Source organism: Felis catus, chromosome C1 (assembly GCF_018350175.1).
Source record: "Felis catus isolate Fca126 chromosome C1, F.catus_Fca126_mat1.0, whole genome shotgun sequence".
Lineage (NCBI taxonomy): Eukaryota > Metazoa > Chordata > Mammalia > Carnivora > Felidae > Felis > Felis catus.
The window spans coordinates 98,114,421-98,135,249 of NC_058375.1; the positions used below are offsets into that span (position 1 = coordinate 98,114,421).

The window sequence follows — 20,829 nt, forward strand, 5'->3', positions numbered from 1 at the left end:
ATTGCTTATTTTGACTAATGAACTCCGGGCTCATTTGGTTGTGGAATTAACTTGATACAAACATTGCTATTAATACATATCCATTATTTTTGCGTAGTTCCATTTGGACTTCCTCTATGCTTTATGGTGCTTTCTTTCTTTTTTATTTTATTTTTTTTACCTAAGGCATTTACTTATTTATTTTTTAATATGAAATTTATTATCAAATTGGTTTCCATACAACACCCAGTGCTCATCCCAACAGGTTCCCTCCTCAACGCCCATCACCCACTTTCCGCTCCCTCCTACCCGTCATCAACCCTCACTCAGTTTATTCTCAGTTTTTAAGAGTCTCTTATGGTTTGCCTCCCTACCTCTATAACTTTTTTTCCCCCTCCCCCTCCCCCATGGTCTTCTGTTAAGTTTCTCAGGATCCACATAAGAGTGAAAACATATGGGATCTGTCTTTCTCTATGTAACATATTTCACTTAGCATAACACTCTCCAGTTCCATCCATGTTGCTACAAAAGGCCATAATAGCCAAACTATGGAAAGAACCTAAATGTCCATCAACTGATGAATGGATAAAGAAGTTGTGGTTTATATATACAATGGAATACTACTTGGCAATGAGAAAGAATGAAACCTGTCCTTTTATGGTGCTTTCTTTAGTTGCACTAAACCATCTCGGTTTTCTTCCCTTTCAAACTGTGGTATTCTTATTTCTCATCTCTCCTTTCCTGTTCTTCTAATCTGGCTTTTCACACCTTTTATTCTTTTGCTTATTTTAGAAGAGATGACTAAGCTTAAAAATAACAAAGAAGTAGAACTTGAAGAATTGAAGAAAATCTTGGTAAGTATATAGTTTCTCTTATTAATATAGAGCAGTTATTTTTCAAAATAATATGAATCTGTTGACCTAGTCTCATACACTACAGATATTTTATATTAGTGTTTTCAGCTAAATATAAAAAATACACTTGTGTTTTAGTAAACCACATTCTTATCTGTACCAAGTTTTATACATCTGTCTTGGCTAAAGTGTTTATGTTATTTGAACATGTGTTGACAGTACATTTAAGTAAGAGCAATGCATACGATATAGCTGGTTGTAAATTTGGTATGCCTTTGATACCTTTGAAACATAAAGCTACACTTTTAAGGAAGATATGTATGTTATATATTCAGTAGCTATGTTAAGTGTTCAGATAGAATCACATTTAATGAATTTGTTAGGGTAGGCTTCATTATGTTTTAATTGATTATAATGTGTGGAGCATGGGTGGCAAACTTTTATTTAAAGAACTGGATAGTAAATATTTTAGGCTTTATAAGCTATATACAGAATGTTAATTCTCCTCTCCTCCTATTTCCACACCCCCTTCTCCTCCTCCTCTCTTTTATTTTTAAATAAAATGTAAAAATTATTCTTATGTCAAGGGCCTACAGAAAGAGATTGTGGGCTGATTTTGTCTAGCAGGCTGTAGTTTGCCAACCCTTGCTATATAGTATTGTTTATGATTATAGATATTTGATGGTGGGTTTAACCTATTGTGTCTCTACCTGACTTTGCAACTCCTGATTCTTCCATCTCTTGGGAAGCATTATTTCCAAATGCTTATTTTTTCTCCACTGAATTGCTTTAACTCAAACTCTTGTGAATAGTAATGTTTACATTGCTTTCAGATTTGATAATGCAGACTTATACTTTAAGTTCCAGCTTGAATATCAGTTGTTTAGGAAACCTCTCTTTAATATTCTTATCTAGTTTAGGTCTCTGTATGGCCTGTTCCCATAGCCACCCTGTACTTTTCCTGTATAGCTCTTATCATAAATAGAATTACTTTATTTTTGGTAAAATTATTTAAAGCTTTATTCACCCTTTTGATTCCCCCTTACTTAGCACAGTAGGTGGTATACAGTAGGTCTTCAGTTAATAAATAGTGGAATGAATGTATGCTCCCATAAGGGCTAAGGGCTAAGAATCCATGCCCTGTTTTCCTTGTAAACCTAGTACTTAGTACAGTGACTGACACTTTATGAATATTTGTTGAATGAATGAATACTAAAGCATTATTTTTACTGTGAAGATTCACTCCTATGCAGACAAGAACTGGTTTAGGGTTTTGTTATATTTGGACAGCAATAGAACACAATATCTTGGTCCTTAAAATTATGTTTTGATTGGTAATCTAGCTCTTTGCTTCTTAACTGTATGACTAAGAGCAATTTAACTAAACTCTTGATGCCTCAGATCTCCATCTCTGAAATGCACATAGCTAATGGGGTCGTTGTAAGGGATAAATAAAATAATACATTTGCCCTTTTTTTTATGATAATTCTTTTTTTTTAATTTTTTTTAACGTTTATTTATTCTTGAGACAGAGAGAGACAGAGCATGAACGGGGGAGGGGCAGAGAGAGAGGGAGACACAGAATTGGAAGCAGGCTCCAGGCTCTGAGCCATCAGCCCAGAGCCTGACGCGGGGCTCGAACTCACGGACCGCGAGATCGTGACCCGGGCTGAAGTCGGATGCTCAACCGACTGAGCCACCCAGGCGCCCCACATTTGCCCTTTTAACAAACATTTGTTGAGTTTCTATTATGCTATACTCTGGGGGTACGGTTGGGAGCAAATGGATGCATATGCAGCTTTCATGGATCTACAGTCATGAAATAATCACATTTAAATATAAGCAGTCATTCAAAGGTAATATTACAATGGTGACAAAGGCAATAAAGGATTACTTTTCAGTGCTATGAGGCCTATAATTAAGGAATTTGAACTAGTTAGGTCAGGAAAGTCTTTTTTTAAAAAAATAAATATTGAACTGAAATTCAGAGAAGGAAGAGCTTATCAGGTAGAGGAAATATTTATGTGCAAAGTTTCTTTAAAATTTTTTTTTCAATGTTTATTTATTTTTGGGACAGAGAGAGACAGAGCATGAACGGGGGAGGGGCAGAGAGAGAGGGAGACACAGAATCGGAAACAGGCTCCAGGCTCTGAGCCATCAGCCCAGAGCCTGACGCGGGGCTCGAACTCGTGGACCGCGAGATCGTGACCTGGCTGAAGTCGGACGCTTAACCGACTGCACCACCCAGGCGCCCCAGCAAAGTTTCTTTAATAGGAAGGAGTATGGTGAGTACAACCTCGAGTGAAAAGAAGAGAATGGTACAAAATGAGTCCAGAAAGTTAGGTAGTAGGAGCTTGGCAGTTCATGGCCTTTTAAATCTTATCAGGATAATTTTGTATTATCCCAAGAGGTATGGGAAACTCTAAAGAATTTCAGTAGGGAGTGACTTGGTTTGCATTTTGAAAAGCTCATTTGGCTTGCAGAATTGAGAACAGATTAAGATAGAACAGTTAATTAGACAGACAATCACAGTAGCTAGAGGAGAGATGATTGTAGCTTAGGCTGGGAAGTAGTGGTGAGAAAAAGTGGATGGTTTTGAGAGATATTTAAGATTTAAATACTTAGGTTGATCCAGGATGATACTAGCATTTGTTGAAAAGATTCTTTTTTCCCCTTGAATTGCTTTTGCACTTTTATAAAAAATCAATTGGCCATATTTGTGTGGATCTGTTTCTGGACTATTTCTGTTTTCTTGATCTATTTGTTATCAATTCACTGACATATTAGTGTTTTGATTACTGTAGCTTAATAGTTAGTCTTAGATTTGGGTAGTGTGGTTCCTCTGGCTTTAATATTCTTTTTCAAAATTGTTTTAGCTATCCTAGTTCCTTTATCATCTAGATTTTCAGCTTGTCTATTATCTAAGGAAATCCTACCAGAATTATGATTGTAATTGTGATCGTAATTGTAATTGTGATTATGATTGTGATTGTGTGAAATCAAGTTAGGTTGAATTGCTGTTATTACTTATGTTGGGTCTTCTAATATATGAACATGGTATCTGTCCATTTGTATAGATCTTCCTTCATTCTTTAGCATTTTTTAGTTTTCAACATACAGATCTGTACATGTTGTATTTATACCTAAATATTTCCTTTCTGGAAAGTGTTTTAAGTAGTATTTAAAAGTACTTTTCTCAAAAAACCTGTATTTTTCCAGTTGTACATTACTAGCAGGTGGGGATACAATTGCTTTATGCATTGGCCTTGTATCCTACAGTCTTGCCAAAATCATTTATTTTTTTTATTTTTTATTTTTTTAATGTTTGTTTATTTTGAGAGAGAGGGAGGGAGCAGATAGGGAGAGATGCTGTCAGTGCTGAGCCCGATGTGGGGCTCAATCTCATGGCTGGTGAGGTCATGACCTGAGCGGAAACCCAGAGTCAGATGTTTTAATCCACTGAGCCACCCAGGTACCCCTTTTCAAAATGACTTACTAGTTATTGGAGTTTTTTGCACATTCCTTATAATTTTCTATGTAGACAGTTATTTTGTCTGCAAATAAGGACAGTTGTATTTCTTTTTTTCTTGTCTAACTGCACTGGCTCAGACTTCCCAGTATGATGTTGAAAAGGAGTGGTGACCATGTACATCTTTGATGTGATCTTAAGGGAAAATATTCAGTGTTTCACCATTAAATATGATGTTTAATTCTAGTTTTTTTTGTTTTTTTTTTTGGTGGAAGTGCCCTTCTGTTCCTAGTTTAAGCTCTTTTCTTATGAATCTGTGTTGAATTTTGTCAAGTGCTTTTTCTGTGTTTACTGATATGATCATGTTGTTTTTCTTATTTAGAATATTAATATTCTAATCAATGTCATACATTGATTTTCAAATATTGAACTAGGCTTGCATTTCTGGGATAAATCCCAGTTGGTGTGGTATATTATCCTTTTTCTAAATTGTTGAATTTATGAATATTTTGTTGAGGATTTTTGGTTGTGTGTTCTTGGGAAGTCTATAGTTTTCTTCAGTGGTCTTTATCTGGTTTTGGAATCAGGCTAATACTGGCCTCATAAAATGAGTTGGGAAGCATTTCTTTCATTTCTGTTTTCTGGAAGAGATTGTATACAACTAGTGTTATTTCTTCTTTAAACATTTGGTAGAATTCTCTGGTGAAATCATCTGGACTTAGAGATTCTTTTTTGGCAAGATTTTAAACTATGAATCTAATGTTTTTCATTATTACAGAACTGTTAAGGTGACCTGTTTTATCTTAGGTGATTTGGTAGTTTGTGGTTTCTAAGGAATTAGTCCATTTCATTGAAGTTGTCAACTTTCTGTGCATAGAGTTGTTTGTAGCATTCTGTTATTTTTTTAATATCTATGGAGTCTATAGTCTATACTCTTTGATTACTAATATTGGTGATTGGTGTCTTCTGTCTTGTCAGTCTTGATAGAAGTTTATTGATTTTACTGACCTTTGCAAAATAACCAGCTTTGCGTTTTGTTGATTTTTCTCTACTGTTTTTCCATTTTCAGTTTCATCAGTTTTGGCTGTTATCTTTACTATTTCCTTTCTTCTACTTGCTTGGGTTTATTTTGTTCTTTTTCTAGGTTCTTAAGATGAAAACCTAGATTGTTGTTTTGAGACCTTTCTTTTCCATGTAAACATTTAATGCTATAAATTTACTTTAATCACTTCCTTAACTGCATCCCACAAATTTTGATATCTTGTATTTTCATTTTTATTTAGGCTAAAATATTTTCTAATTTCTCGATTTCCTCTTTGACCCTGGGGTTATTTAGAAGTCTGTTATTTAATTTCCATGTATTTGGAGATTTTCCTCTTTTACTTATTTCTAGTCTAACTCCATTATGGTTCAAGAATATACTTTATTATTTAAATTTATAAAGGATATAACCTGTCTTAGTAAATGTTCCATGTGTACTTGAAAAGAATGTGTATTCTGCTGTTGTTAGGTTCTATATGTGTTCTTTAAATGTTAGTTAGATTCATTTGATTGATGGTGTTGTGAAAATCTTCAGTGTTGTCGATTTTTTTTGTCCTGTTCTATTATTACTGAGGGGTGTTATCTCCTATTTTGATTTAGTAATTGTCTATTTCTCTATAATTATGTCAATGTTTGCTTCATGTACTTTGAATTTCTGTTATAAGTCTCACATTCATATAGAACTATTCTGTCTTCCTGACAAATAGACCTTTGATCCTTATTAATATCTCTCTTTATCTCTGACAGTATCTTTTTGTCTTGAAGAATGTTTATGGTTTGCAAGGTATATCTTTCAAACTGGATTAGTCTTTTATTTGTAAACACTTGTGTATATGTATATATGTAGTCTGTATATAATTGGGTCTTCCTATGCACTATTGCTAGAGTTAGCTTTTTGAATCACAGATGCAATCATGTTATAGCTGTATCAAAATTTTAAATAGCTCCACCGTTGTGATCTCATGCTTAAGTAAACAACATGAAAATTGACTTAAATCTATGTTGGATAACAGGAGGAGTTGATAGTAATTAAGTACCTGTAAGTAAAGAGTTAATGGTTGTTTTATACTTAGTCTTGCTCACTTTCTAGAGCTGTGCCATCCAGTATGGTAACTAGAGGCCAAATGTGGCACTTAAATTTAAATTAATTAAAATAGACCAAATTAAAAAAAAACAAGTCAGTTCCTCAGCTCCAGTAACCACATTTGAAGTGATCAGTAGCTACCGCATGTTCCTGTTATTGCAGAAAGTTCTATTGTATAGGACCCATCTAAAGCAAAGATTGACAGAATTCTTCTTTAAAGGGCCAGTAGCGGGGTGCCTGGGTGGCGCAGTCGGTTAAGCGTCCGACTTCAGCCAGGTCACGATCTCGCGGTCCGTGAGTTTGAGCCCCGCGTCGGGCTCTGGGCTGATGGCTCGGAGCCTGGAGCCTGTTTCCGATTCTGTGTCTCCCTCTCTCTCTGCCCCTCCCCCGTTCATGCTCTGTCTCTCTCTGTCCCAAAAATAAATAAACGTTGAAAAAAAAAAAAATTAAAGGGCCAGTAACAAATTTTTAGGCTTTGTGGGCCACGTGGTTGTTCTCTCTTGCATCTATACAGCTTCGTTGTTACAAGGCAAAATGGGAATATACAATACATAAATATGTTGGCTGTATTACAGTAAGGCTTTATTAAAAACAAGTAGGGACTGGATTTGGCCTGTGGGCTGTAGTTTGTTGATCCTTGATTGTCTAGAACATTGAATTCAATTCTTTTTTTTTTTTTCAATATATGAAATTTATTGTCAAATTGGTTTCCAACACCCAGTACTCATCCCAAAAGATGCCCTCTTCAATACCCATCACCCACCCCCCCTCCCTCCCAACCCCCATCAACCCTCAGTTTGTTCTCAGTTTTTAAGAGTCTCTTATGCTTTGGCTCTCTCCCACTCTAGCCTCTTTTTTTTTTTTTTTTCTTCCCCTCCCCCATGGGTTTCTGTTAAGTTTCTCAGGATCCACATAAGAGTGAAAACATATGGTATCTGTCTTTCTCTGTATGGCTTACTTCACTTAGCATCACACTCTCCAGTTCCATCCACGTTGCTACAAAGGGCCATATTTCAACATTGAATTTAATTCTTGATACCTTGTTTAAAATTGTATATTGACAAAGGAATCCTCGGGGAATGAAGTAATTTAAAACCATTTCATAGGAAGAATGATAATAAGAATTAGAGATTTTAGAATGGTTAAGAGAAAAAGAAAAGTTAGGGAGTGTTGATAATTCTCTTCAAATATTTGTCAGCTATCATGTAAAAAAGGAATTAGACTTCTATGCAACTAAGAAAGGCAGAACAATGACAATTGCATGGAAGTTATAGGGAAGCACGTTTTAGTGCAATATAAAGACAAACAGGATTGGTAGGATAGTGAGTGACTAATAAATGCTAATAAATTGGAGTGAATTATGCATAAGATAAGGTTTGAATTCAATGACCTGTCTGATTTTTTTTAAATAAAAAATTTTAGGTCTCTGTTTATTCAATCCTTTGTTATCATATTTAGTTTTGGAATTAACTTATTAATTACTTGTTTTCTCTTTTTAAAAAATTTTAGCCAAAGAGAAACTCTTAAGTCTCTTCAGTCTAGTTAGGTAGTTTGATCATTTTGCATACGTTTGTGCTTTGGTTGTCATGATTTATGGTGTTCTTAAATAGGTAGAAAACCAAAAGCTTTTAGATGAAAAGAAACAATTTGAGAAGATTGCTGAAGAATTAAAAGGAACACAGCAAGAACTGACTGGTCTTCTCCACACCAGAGAGGTTTGTTTAGAAAAGATACATTTTGTCCTGCAACATTTTGTTAGTAGAGTACAGATTTACAGAATAGATTATGGTATAGCTATTAGCTTTGTGAAAGATTTCTTCACAAAATTCCTTTCAAAGGAAGTGTTCCTGCTACATTTAATGTACTAATGATTAATGTGAAACACATCTAGAAAATCTTCATATTCTAATGTGGGAGAGAGAGGTCAGCATTTAAGATATCAGGAGTATGCATCATGCTATGGTTTATAACAATCACATTTTTGATGTCTTCAGTATTCTTAATTTAAACATTTAAAATTTAACTTTTGTTAAGTTCTTAGTTTACAATAATTTTTATAGTGCTTATGTTATAATTTTGGAATATGTTTTTTATTTTATAAAGGTATTTTTTCAATCCATAACAGTATTACGTTGTAACTATACAATAGTTTAAAATAGTAAGAACAGCTTAGTTTTTAAGATACTACCTGACTTCATTAATTATTATATTTTTTCTTGATAATATAACATTTTAATGGAGATTAATTACCTGGTTGAGTAAAACTGATGAAAATATTTTATAATTTGTAAATATAATTTTACTGGTTGAGCTTTAGAATATCAAGATGGAATTTACTTGTATTACATTTGTCATTATTCATTATTCTAAAATTATAATGCTTTTGGCATTAAGTCTATTAAATTTTAAAATGTGACATTTTTTTACCAAATTTTTGCCTAATATATGAGTTGATTACAGATTGGCCATACTTTTAAAATAAGAATATTGTAAAAATGTTTGCTGTGATTATACACATTTATTTTCCAGAGAAAAGTGCATGATTTGGAAGTACAGTTAACTGCCATTGTGACAAGTGAGCAACATTATTCCAGACAGGTTAAAGAGCTGAAAACTGAACTTGAAAATGAGAAGTAAGTTTTCTATCTATAAATAACTTACATATTTCATTTTTAAGCTTTCTGGTAGTTAATAAATTAGTAAATTATATTCAATATTTATTTGAATGGGGTTAAAGTTGTATTTATTTCTAATTAGAGATCAAAATAATTTATTAATTTTACTGCTAATGAAATTAACAATGGTGTGTGTGTGTGTATATATATATATGTATGTATATACATATACACGTATACATATATACACACACATATATATATACACACACCATTGTTAATATATATATACAGATAAATACATATACATATATACATACACATATATATATAATTGACATAAAAAGAGTATATCACAAAGTTGAGAACTTCTTTAGAATATCAATATATTACTTTTCTTGGCAATACTTAGTTCCTCATAAAAATAATTATTTGCAATTCTGCCCATTTATTTTGGTTGCTTGTTAAATTATTTCATAGATTTGTTTTGGTGAAGTGACAAAATACATACACGTCATTGAATTCTGGGTAAAACTTATTAACCAAAATTCCTTTTAGTAAATGGACTGGTTATTTATATGTTAGTTTAATGTTTCCTATTTCAACCTTTCAAAGCTATGTTTGCTTTTTCAACCTTTCATTTTCTAATCTACTCTTTGATGAATTTCCAGTATTGGTTAAGTAGGAGAAGATAATAGGTGCTTGCTACTGAAATCATTCCATAGAACCACACAGTTCCCCCTTCTTTAATTTAAAATTGATCCTGACTGCACTAATAGCAGTAGTAATCTCTCTTCCAGTGTGGAGTATTTGAGATCTTGTAAGAGCAGTTTAAGTGTTGTGCACAAAAATTAAACCTCATTTTACTTATTTTAATGAAAATATTTTGTTAAAAATAGCTCATGCCTCATGTACTACTATAATCAAATCACCAGAAGTTTGGAATAGTTTTGAGACCGTCTACTAGAGAAAAAAAATTATATGAGAAAGTAAGACACCCTTCAAAATTTGTGGAAAAGTATGGGGAGGTGAGGTGTAGGGAATATGCAAGGAAATCTGTGGCATCTTAACTTAGTGTTGAAAATTTCAAATGTGTAAAGTAGAGGGAATAATGTAATGAAGCAGCACATAGCTATCACTGCACTTCAGAAATTATTAATTAATGGCCAATCTTATTTATATTCCCAGCCCTTTCTCCCTTTCCCCTAAGATTATCTTGAATTAAATTCTACATCATATAATTTAATAGGTAAATATTTAGGTCTGATATGTTTTTAAAAAACAGGCTTAAGACTACTGAACTAAATGCAAGCTGCAACAGGCTTTCACTGGAGAACAAAAAATTAGCACAAGAAACAAGTGAAATGGCCCTAGAACTCAAGAAACAGCAAGAAGAGACTGATGTGAGTTGTAAAAGAAAGTACCAGTGACTTAGTTTTCTAACCTGTAAATATAGGGGGCTCGAATAGATGACTTTCCAAGATTCTTTACCCTTTACAAATCTGATTATCTTAGAGCTGATCCTCTGTTTCAGAAGAAAAATATGCATATTGATTTAGATGGTGATAATGGGCAACAGACTATAGAACTACCCATTGATAAAGTTAATGTAATTTTAAGCGTTAGGATTTTTATGAATATTTATTCAACAAGTATTTATCAGGTAAATCATATGACAATATGGAGGATACAACGATGAATAAAATACCTTCTTTCCTCATTAAGATCTTATGACTCAAGAGAAGAACTAAATGCTCAAATAACTTAAAATACTATGTTATATGTGTTGTTTTTGGGACAAAGTGTTATCTTCTTCCTTGGAGGAAGAGAAGGCTTCAGAGAGAACATAGCATTGATTTTGGTCTTAAAAGATGACTGATTATAAGTTCAGTAGGTAATAGTGAATGGAAAAGCATTCCTTGAAGTCACAACAATATGAACAAGGATAGAGGCCTTAAAGTATCACTGGGAGACAATAAGACTTGCTTTTTAGCTGCTGTATAGAGATTACTAGGGGAATAATTACAATAAGGCTGGAAAAATAGTATGTAACTATGCAAGTTAAATAGCTCACTGTCTTGTTTTATATATAACTAATTGAATTTCATGGTGACAGATAAAGGTTTTAAATATTAGTTTCAATTTTATTTTTGTTGAAACAGAATTATTAACATAAACAACATTTATTATTTCTTTAGAATAGCAAAAAGAAAGAAGAACGGATGTTGAAACAAATAGAAAATATGGAAAAAACTGAAACACAATTAAGGCAAGACTAATGAGTTGACTTTTTTTTGTCTGGCAAAAGATTTTAGTATTTTTCTATTTGTTATGCTTAATTTAAATTACACTTAATGTTGGATATGGTATAAAGTAAATAATTAGAATGATTGCTTTGGAGTTCTGCTTAAAAATAAAATCATAACAATGTCTTTTGTTCTAGTTTTGAAATAGGTTAGACAGGAATTTTAAAGCATCACGAACTTTCTTATATTTAATATTGAAGAAAGTAATTATATGCAAGAAAATTTAGAAGCGAAATTAATAAAAAATTAATGTCATTTTAAAACATCCATGTTTCTAGGTGTTTTCCCAATCATCTATTTTTAATGCCTGTAAACCAGTCAAGTGGATATAACAATTTATTTTAATCCTTGTTGGTTTTAGAGATGACATTTTCCAGTTTTCCACTATCATAAATAGTATTGTAGTAAACATCTTGGAGCATACAGATTTTTTCCCTTATTTTGAATTTGATAGGATACATTTCAAGGAGAATTTACTGAGTCATAGGAATAACGATTTCAATAACTGTTGATAGTCAAATGGTTTCTAATAGGTTATACTAGTTGTAAACCATGCAGTACAGTCACTATTGTATGAAAATGCTGGCTCCAAAAATCTTTTAATTTGTTTTGGGTATTATTATTAATTTATTTGATAATATAATAGATAAAAACAACTCATTGCTATTAGGACTTGTAATTTTCTTTTTTGGGGGGTAAGTTTTGGAATTTTTTGTGTTTGCTTGCTAGAAATTCTTATTTCTAAAATTGCTTGTATCTGTTGCCTGTTAATACTTTTGAGGTCTTGTTTACTTACTGATTTACTTAAGCTTTAAATAATATATTTACATATATTTACAATATATTACAATACATATTTACCCCAACTTGTGGTTTTCCTTGCATTTTGGGTAATTTTTTGTTATGCATAAATTTTTTTAATTTGAATTAAATCTAGTTGTCTTTTTTTGGTAATTTTTCCATTGCTTTTCTACTTAGAAATGTTTTGCCTGCTTAAAATCACATATTAATCTTTTTTTTAGTTCTTTTTCAAATTGATATATTGATACTTAGTTTTCTTTCTCTTTTTCAAATAATAAAAACATTTGAAGATAGCAGTTTACTTCTTTTTTTTTTTTTAATTTTTTTTTTCAACATTTTTTTATTTTTGGGACAGAGAGAGACAGACCACGAACAGGGGAGGGGCAGAGAGAGAGGGAGACACAGAATCGGAAACAGGCTCCAGGCTCTGAGCCATCAGCCCCAGAGCCTGACGCGGGGCTCGAACTCACGGACCGCGAGATCGTGACCTGGCTGAAGTCGGACACTTAACCGACTGCGCCACCCAGGCACCCCAGCAGTTTACTTCTTAACACAGCTATGGATCTGTGACTTAGGTTTTGATATATAGTGTTTTTATGTTTATTTTCTAAACAACCTGTTCCTGTATTTTAAGTTTCCTTTTAATCCATTAGTTAATTTAGATGGTTTCTAAATACTTGGAGAACCTTGTCTGTACTTATGTTCTGAAGTATTAAGCTTTGCCTTCTCATTTTGGTTAATATATAGGATTGAGGATTATATGAGGTAATGTGAATAAAGTACTACATATAGTGTTTGGCCACAAGACTGTCACTATTTTCTAGGTTTGGAAAGTCCTCTTTTATTACACTTCTAATGATTGCTTTTGTTGTTGTTGCTCAATTTTCTCCTTAGGAGAAAGTAGCTGTTATTTCTAGATTGAATCTCTGTGATTAAAGCACTGTATATTTTGGGGGTGCCTGGGTGGCACAGTCGGTTGAGCGTCCGACTTCAGCCAGGTCACGATCTCGCGGTCCGTGAGTTCGAGCCCCGCGTCGGGCTCTGGGCTGATGGCTCGGAGCCTGGAGCCTGTTTCCGATTCTGTGTCTCCCTCTCTCTCTGCCCCTCCCTGTTCATGCTCTGTCTCTCTCTGTCCCAAAAATAAATAAACGTTGAAAAATAAATAAATAAATAAATAAATAAATAAATAAATAAATAAAGCACTGTACATTTTGGAGATAAAAAATGAAGACATATTTTAGGGAAAGGCTATCTTTTATTTAAGAGAATTAAAATTACTTAGAAAATATCTTTTTGTACATCTACCTACTCTATGGACATAAATAACTCTGAATATATATGTATATATACACTCTGAAGAGTTATATATAATAATTATATATGTTATATAATTATATATATTATAATTATATACACAATATAATATATATCACAACTCTATATACTATATATATATATATATATATATAGTATATATAGAAGTAAGAATATGCCAATTAAAAATTTTATACTCAGTTAAAGAGTAAATAGCCTGAATTCAGTTTTTACAAGGCCAATTATTTCATATGATTGAATAATATTTATATATTTCTATAAATAGAAATAGCTTCAAGAAGGGGTGCCCGGGTGGCCAGTCAGTTGAGCATCGGACTCTTGATTTCAGCTCAGGTCATGATCCCAAGGTCGTGGGATCAAACCCCACATCAGGCTCCACACTGAGTGTGGAGCCTGCTTGGCATTCTCTCTCTCCCTCTCCCTGTCCCTCTCCCTCTGTCCCTCTCTCCTGCTCATGTGCTCTCTCTAAAATAAAATTTAAAAAAAAGAAAAAAAATAAATGGCTTCAAGGATCCAGGACAAAAGACCATTGCTTTCATGTGCAACAAATTTTTAATTTACAAAATTTGGAAGGATAATACATGCATATGGTACAAAATTCAAAGCGACAAAGGGGGGGCACATAAGGAAAGAAAACTGTCTTTCCTTTGTCTTTCTGCTGTCTAGTGTCCCTCCCCAGAGGTATCACTGTTTCTTATGTGTGTTTCCAGAGATACTCTCTCTCTGTCTCTATGTAAGGATATTTGTCTATGTAAATATCTCAGTCATGTAGTAGTTCATTAAAAATCACTTGTATTTATGTCCCTAATTTATTTGTATAAAATAATAACTATGTCTTGACTATGGTGACTAATTTAAGACTAAGGAAGAGTAAAGTGAAATCTTGATTTAAATCAGAAGTACTTCTTTCTAGAGGTTTTTTTTTCTTTTTAAAAAATTTTTTTTTCAACGTTTATTTATTTTTTTGGGACAGAGAGAGACAGAGCATGAACGGGGGAGGGGCAGAGAGAGAGGGAGACACAGAATCAGAAACAGGCTCCAGGCTCTGAGCCATCAGCCCAGAGCCCAACGCGGGGCTCGAACTCCTGGACCGCGAGGTCGTGACCTGGCTGAAGTCGGATGCTTAACCGACTGCGCCACCCAGGCGCCCCTCTAGAGGTTTTTTTAGTGGAAAAGGATCTAGATAGTTTCAAGTTAAATGTATAAATTCATTTAAATGTAGGAGAGGAGGTATATATGTTGACATTAATGCATGAATAATTACCAAACAAAATGAAAATCTAAACCAACAAAAAAATATAGTCAAGCATTTTAGAAATCCCAGAAAATGAATAGAACAAAAAATATAAAGTTTATTACTATATCACTCTTCCATTTCCTTTAAGGAATGAACTGGAATCTGTGCGAGAAGAACTAAAGCAGAAAGGAGATGAAGTTAAATGTAAATTGGACAAGAGCGAAGAAAATGTATGTTATATTTAATAATAAATTGTAGAATAGAATTTCAAATCATAAAATCATGTGTGTAAAAAAAATAAAGTGAAATATTCTAGTGTATAAATAGTGATAGAGGGACTATTGTAAGCTGCTGACCTTAAAAATACAGGCAAAGCTGAGTTATTTTGCTTACAGGATTTATGAGTAAAAGAAATAGTGGTATAATTCTAAATTTCTTTCATAAATCCTCAACATTTAATGTTGATATACATTTTTAGGCTAAAGAGGCTCAAGAAAAAATTTGTCAGTAAATAACATACCGATAAAATTGGTAGTTTGTGTTGTGCTTTGGTGGGTATGATGTCAATATATAGAGATAGGAAGAAGGTTTTCCGGGAAGAATATCACAAAAGTGGAATAGTACAAAGTATGTGATTCCACCATGTCCTAGGCACTGTTCTGGGTATCAAGCTTGGACTTCATTTGTTCTGGTGGATAATGTGTGATCCAATTAAAGTGTTTTTTTTTTTTTTGTTTTTTTTTTTTTTGTTTTTTTTTAATGCTTATATGTTTTAGAGAGAGAGAGCAAGTGAGAGCATGGGGGGAGGGGGCAGAGAGTGAGAGTGGGGGGTGGGGGGCACAGAATCTGAAGCAGGCTCCAGGCTCTGAGCTGTCAGCACAGAGCCCAAGGTGGGGCTCGAACTCACGAATCACTAGATCATGACCTGAGCGGAAGTCAGATGCTTAGCTGACTGAGTCACCCAGGTGCCCCCAATTAAGATTTATTATTAGGGAAGTGATATTTTTAATCTTTAAAAATGGAATGAGAAGATATGAAAGGTGCTGGAGTCAGCTGGAAGGCTTTAAAAAAGTGTCCTGAAAGCTCTGGAAAAAAAATCTGGGAAAGGACTTTGGCCTAGTTTAGTTTACTTACTTATTCCTGAATTAATTATTGTGGGTAAGGGGTAGAGTAATTTGGCAAAGCCTGAGGTACTTACCCACCTACTCCTGGAGACAGATTAGCTTCGATCAAACAACATGGATTTAGCAGGATTATCATGGAATTTACACTAACAGAGTTTTCTCAGGAAAGAATGGTGGCCAGACCAAAACATAGGTCCTCTATATAGATGCTGTTGGAGCCTGTACGGGGCATCTAATCAGGATACGTTTCCTGGAAGAAGTGACATTCAATTTGAAACCTTAGATTAATAGGAATTAGTGGAAGTCAGAGGTGGACATAAATATATCAGGGAAAAGAGTGTTATAATTTACAAGTATACACACAATGTATACAGACCATGAGAGAGTCTTTTGTATTTAAACAATTATGAAAAGTTCATCTTGGTTGAAAGATAGAGTTCAAGATTGTGGTAATAGTGTAGAGAGTAGGGAAAGATGAGAGTGGAGAGATGAGGATAGGGAAAATGAAAGTTGGGAGAGATGAGGGCAGATTATGTAAAGTCTCATAAACTATATTTAGGAATTTGAGGTTATTGAAGAGTTTTGACCTGAGGAATGTCATGTTTACTTTTAGAAAGTTGTCAGACCATCTCAACTAAGGATGAGATGAGCTAATATTTTGAAGGGCTTACAGTGTACCAGGAACATTCTAGTTCTCTATATATGTTATCTTAGTTAACTGGAACTTACTTTTGTCCTCTTTTGATGAATTAAGAAATCAAGCCTCTGAGAGCACCTGGGTGGCTCAGTCTGGTTATGCGTCTGATTCTTGACTTCGGCTCAGGTCATGATCTCACAGTTTGTGAGACTGAGCCCTGCATCAGGCTCTGGCTGGCAGCACAGAGCCTGCTTGGGATTGTCTGCCTCTTTGTTCATCTCTCCCTGCCCCCTCCCCCCAATAAATAAATAAACTTAAAAAAAAAAAAAAAGAAATTGAGACTCTGAATGTCATGAATAAGAAGTAGTAGTGGTAGTGCTGGACTTCTACCATTCTTTAGACTCTCCCATATTTTTTTCTTCCAAAAACGTATTTTTTACTTTCAGTTTCATATTTACTACGTTCAACCAGAAAAAAACAATTTAATCTTATCCTAAAGACTTGCTATGTAATTTACTGCTTTAAAATTTGCATCGGAGGCTGCTCAAGACCCCAGTCCTTTTGTTTGTGATGTGGTAAAACATGAATTTAGTGTTTAAAATAAAAATTCTCTACCAAGAATTTAAATTTATGTTACCAATGTACAAGATATTAGTGATGAGTTAAGGGAAAAAACCCAAAATGCAAAACAAGTTGTTAGCATATTTAAGCTTTTTCCATGGTTGGATTTCTATTTACCTATTGAAACAGCTTCTCAGAAAGAATCCAGTTTGTAAGTAGTTCTCAGATATTTGCCTGGCATTGATATTCATTACACTTTTCCCCCCAATCTGCTGCCTTAGTTTAGACATTTATATTGTTTCATGCATGCTTTATCTGAGCCTATTTTCTCATCTTTAAAATGGAGATGATAATACCTGACCTGTCTTTATCATTGGGTTGTTACAAGGTTCAGATCTAACAAATGTTTGTGAAAGACATATTTAAAAAATTATAAACATTTGTATGCAAGACAACTGTTAAAAATCCAGGGTAGCGGGTACCTAGGTGGCTCAGTTGGTTAAGTGTCTGACTCTCGATTTCCGCTCGGGTCATGATCTCATTCATTGTTTGTGAGATTGAGGCTTGTGTTGGTGCTGATGGCGCAGAGCCTGCTTGGGATTCTTTCTCCCTCTCTGTCTGCCCCTTTCCCACTTGTATGTGTGCATACGCACACACATGCACTCTCTCTCCCTCAAAATAAATAAATAAACTTTTTTTTTAAATTTCAGGGTAAACTGGGAAGTTAATAAAATATAAAGTGATTATTGGGCCAAGATAAGAATGATGAACATTAAAGACAGTTTCTTTTTTTAAAAAAAAAAAAAGAATACTGAAATAAACTGGGAGAATGGATATTTTTGTAGAAATATAAGACTAAGTTTTATAATTCCATTTCTATAAGATTCTCATAGAAGAAAATTCTGTTAGCATTTTTAATCTGATGTCATATAATGTGTTTTAGGCTCGCAGCATTGAATGTGAAGTTTTAAAAAAAGATAAACAAATGAAGATATTAGAGAACAAGGTATCAAATCACAAAAAATGTTTTTGAGAAAAGAGACTTTGTAGCAATATATGTATGACTAGATTCTTTAGGAGGAGTCTTTACACTGTCTTGTAGAAAGAGATCTCAATTCTCCACTGAAGGCTTTAAGGAATAAGTTTGGATTTTTACTGCAGGTTTCTTTGAAGAGGCCATTAGTTCAGGAGTTTTGTACAGTGCTTCAAACAGCAAAGTTTCATTAAACTCCTCTTTAGTTATCTCTTCCCTTTCCCCAGATTTCACACTCTCAGCAGCTGTATTTGTTGCAGATATCTTTAGAGCGGCAAGATGCTTTTAAACATTATTGTTAGACTTTGCTCTCATTCTTATAATCAAGGGAGCTACAGAAAATTTTCTCGTCTTTTTATGTGAAGTTATGAAGTGTTTTTACTGCCTGGCTGTCCATCCCAATTCACTCTTCCTTTCTCTATCCCTCACCACACACTTGTCCTAAACTTGACCTTCTTTATAGTTGAGTAGTCCTCTGGAAAAGTATAGTTCACTCTCTGAAGTTCTGACCTCTAATAAGCAACACTGTTTTCTTCTACCTAGAATTCTGGTGAATAAAATTCTTTGTTTCTATGCACATGAATTATTTTATTTAAAATTGAACTGTGATTTCAAAAACTTTGATAGTTTAAATACTTTTCAAGAATTTTTGGACATCCTACCAAATATATTTATCTTCATTAGCCCTAAATTTGGAGATTATTTAAACTTAAAAGGAATGAAAACTTGTTATTTTAATTTTCATTAGCTTATTCAGAAAGAAGGGAGAGTGAGATGGGGCAGTCAAAATGACTTCAAAGTTGATAGTTTTGATGCCACTATCATTTTAGTAAGGTATATAATTTTTGGATTGTAGTAATGCCAATAATAAAGAAGGTTTTTTTTAGGAATACCAGTATTTGAAGTCTTTTCAGGTCTGATTCTGCTTTTTGTTCTTTCTGCTGATCCTTTTGTGTTTTTTAATGATTCTTTGGAATTTCATCTATGGGATTTCTTTGAGGTTTGTATTGAAGTTGGGATCTTCCCCAAAAGATTTTCTTGGGAGCATTATTCACCAGGAACCATTTTAAATTAAATTCTCCATTTTTAAGTTTTTCCAAATAATAGAGATAGCATGAATTCAGCCTATAAACTCATATCAGGCCACCTCATGTCTACAAATTTCAGGGAAGATTTTGATACCTTTCACTTAAGTGTTAGCATCAAGACAGACAAGTTTTCTTACAGTACCCTTCTGTATGGCAGATTTATTTCTTGTTTACATTTTCATAGGGTAGGTAGTCTTTTGAGTTTATGGCTTTATGCGGGGTTGTGTTATTGAATTCTTTACCTTTAGTGAGCTCTTAGTTTTATCTATCTCCCTTACCCTAGGTAGTTTCAACATACATCCTTAGCTGGTTTTGGTGCTACCCCCAAACCTACTATTATCACTTTAAATTATAATTTCAAGTAAGCAGATTACCTGTTTTGTAGCCATTTACTTTTAAATTATCAGGAAGGTTGTTCAGAGTATCTAGCTGGCTTTTCTGTCAAAATTGGAAGTAAGGAAAAATTGTATACACAAATAGTTGTACCTGCTAATATGTTTATACCAGTAAAATTGCTGTGAAAATCACTTTTCTTTAACTTTTCTTCCGCGAAGTAGACGGTTTGGGGGTGGGGGATGTTAAAAATGAGATAAATAAGTTACTTTAAACAACAGTGCCGTGTATTACTCAGCTTTAGAATAATAGCTAACTATGACTGCACGTGGGTTTTGCAGTAAAAATATTTAACAGAATAGTTTGTGCTAAGAGAGGTTAGTTCCCCCCCCCCCCCCCCCACCGCCTTTGGAGTTTCTATTCTGATGGAAATTAGGACAGTTTACAAAGTTGTAATGTCTTAGGACTGGTTAGAAATCTGTGCTACTTTTATGGTTCTCCAAATATTTCTTACCCTAATGCCTCCTGGTCCAATCATGCCTGTGTACTCAGGTGAAATAGTCTCTTAAAGTGAGATAAAAAAAAAAAAGTGGTTTAGATAAGAGGAATTAGAATGTAGCTAGAACATAGAGTATCACATTATTTCCCTTCCCCAAATATAACAAGTAGAAGAGACTCAGAATGAGAAATGGGGAATAATGAGTGGGGAATAATGAAATGGGGAATAATGAGTAATAATGGGGAACAAATTACAGTTAATCTTATCTCTGGCTGTAGCTTTTGAAAATCCAATTAATATAATTCAGCCTTCTGTATAGAATTTACCAAGAGGCACATTTTCTTCATTACAATTTATACTTGATCACATAATTTTTGACATTAATGGAATTACTTAACCACATGATTTTTGAAATGACCTCTTTGTTACCTTATGCAATATTTTTGTTTAAAATTACTTATTTTGACTGGAATATTGAATAAAATAATTATAATTTCTCATAATTTGTAGTGTAACAATTTAAGGAAACAAGTTGAAAATAAAAGCAAGTGTGTTGAAGAACTCCAGCAAGAGGTATGTACTGATTCTCAAAATCAAACTATTAAAGGAAAACTATTTTTTTCACTATACTTTTAGAGAATAATGCTTTTCTTTCCTTTGGTAATTTCAGTCTAAGTCAGTGGCAGTGCAAAATTGAATCACTGAATGTAATTCTGAATTTTAATTTTTTACAGAATAAGGCCTTAAAAAAAAAGGGTACAGCAGAAAGCAAGCAACTGAATATTTATGAGATAAAGGTATTTGGACTCTTTGTTTTTAAAATACTAGTAAGT

The 20,829-nt window shown here is 33.5% G+C and overlaps 1 protein-coding gene across 6 annotated transcripts in view; it reads left to right on the forward strand.

Annotated features, from left to right (window-relative positions):
* Positions 1-20,829, forward strand: part of SYCP1 (synaptonemal complex protein 1) — a 118,968-nt gene that overhangs the window by 45,545 nt on the left and 52,594 nt on the right. For 5 of the 6 annotated variants that reach the window (XM_023259021.2, XM_045033317.1, XM_023259019.2 and 2 more), the window contains 9 exons: positions 772-833; positions 8,038-8,142; positions 8,957-9,060; positions 10,328-10,445; positions 11,241-11,311; positions 14,870-14,951; positions 17,987-18,049; positions 20,507-20,569; positions 20,731-20,793. In XM_023259021.2, coding sequence (XP_023114789.1) covers positions 772-833; positions 8,038-8,142; positions 8,957-9,060; positions 10,328-10,445; positions 11,241-11,311; positions 14,870-14,951; positions 17,987-18,049; positions 20,507-20,569; positions 20,731-20,793 — 731 coding nt within the window. The remainder of the gene's footprint in view (positions 1-771; positions 834-8,037; positions 8,143-8,956; positions 9,061-10,327; positions 10,446-11,240; positions 11,312-14,869; positions 14,952-17,986; positions 18,050-20,506; positions 20,570-20,730; positions 20,794-20,829) is intronic. The other variant, XM_023259020.2, reaches the window with a different exon arrangement.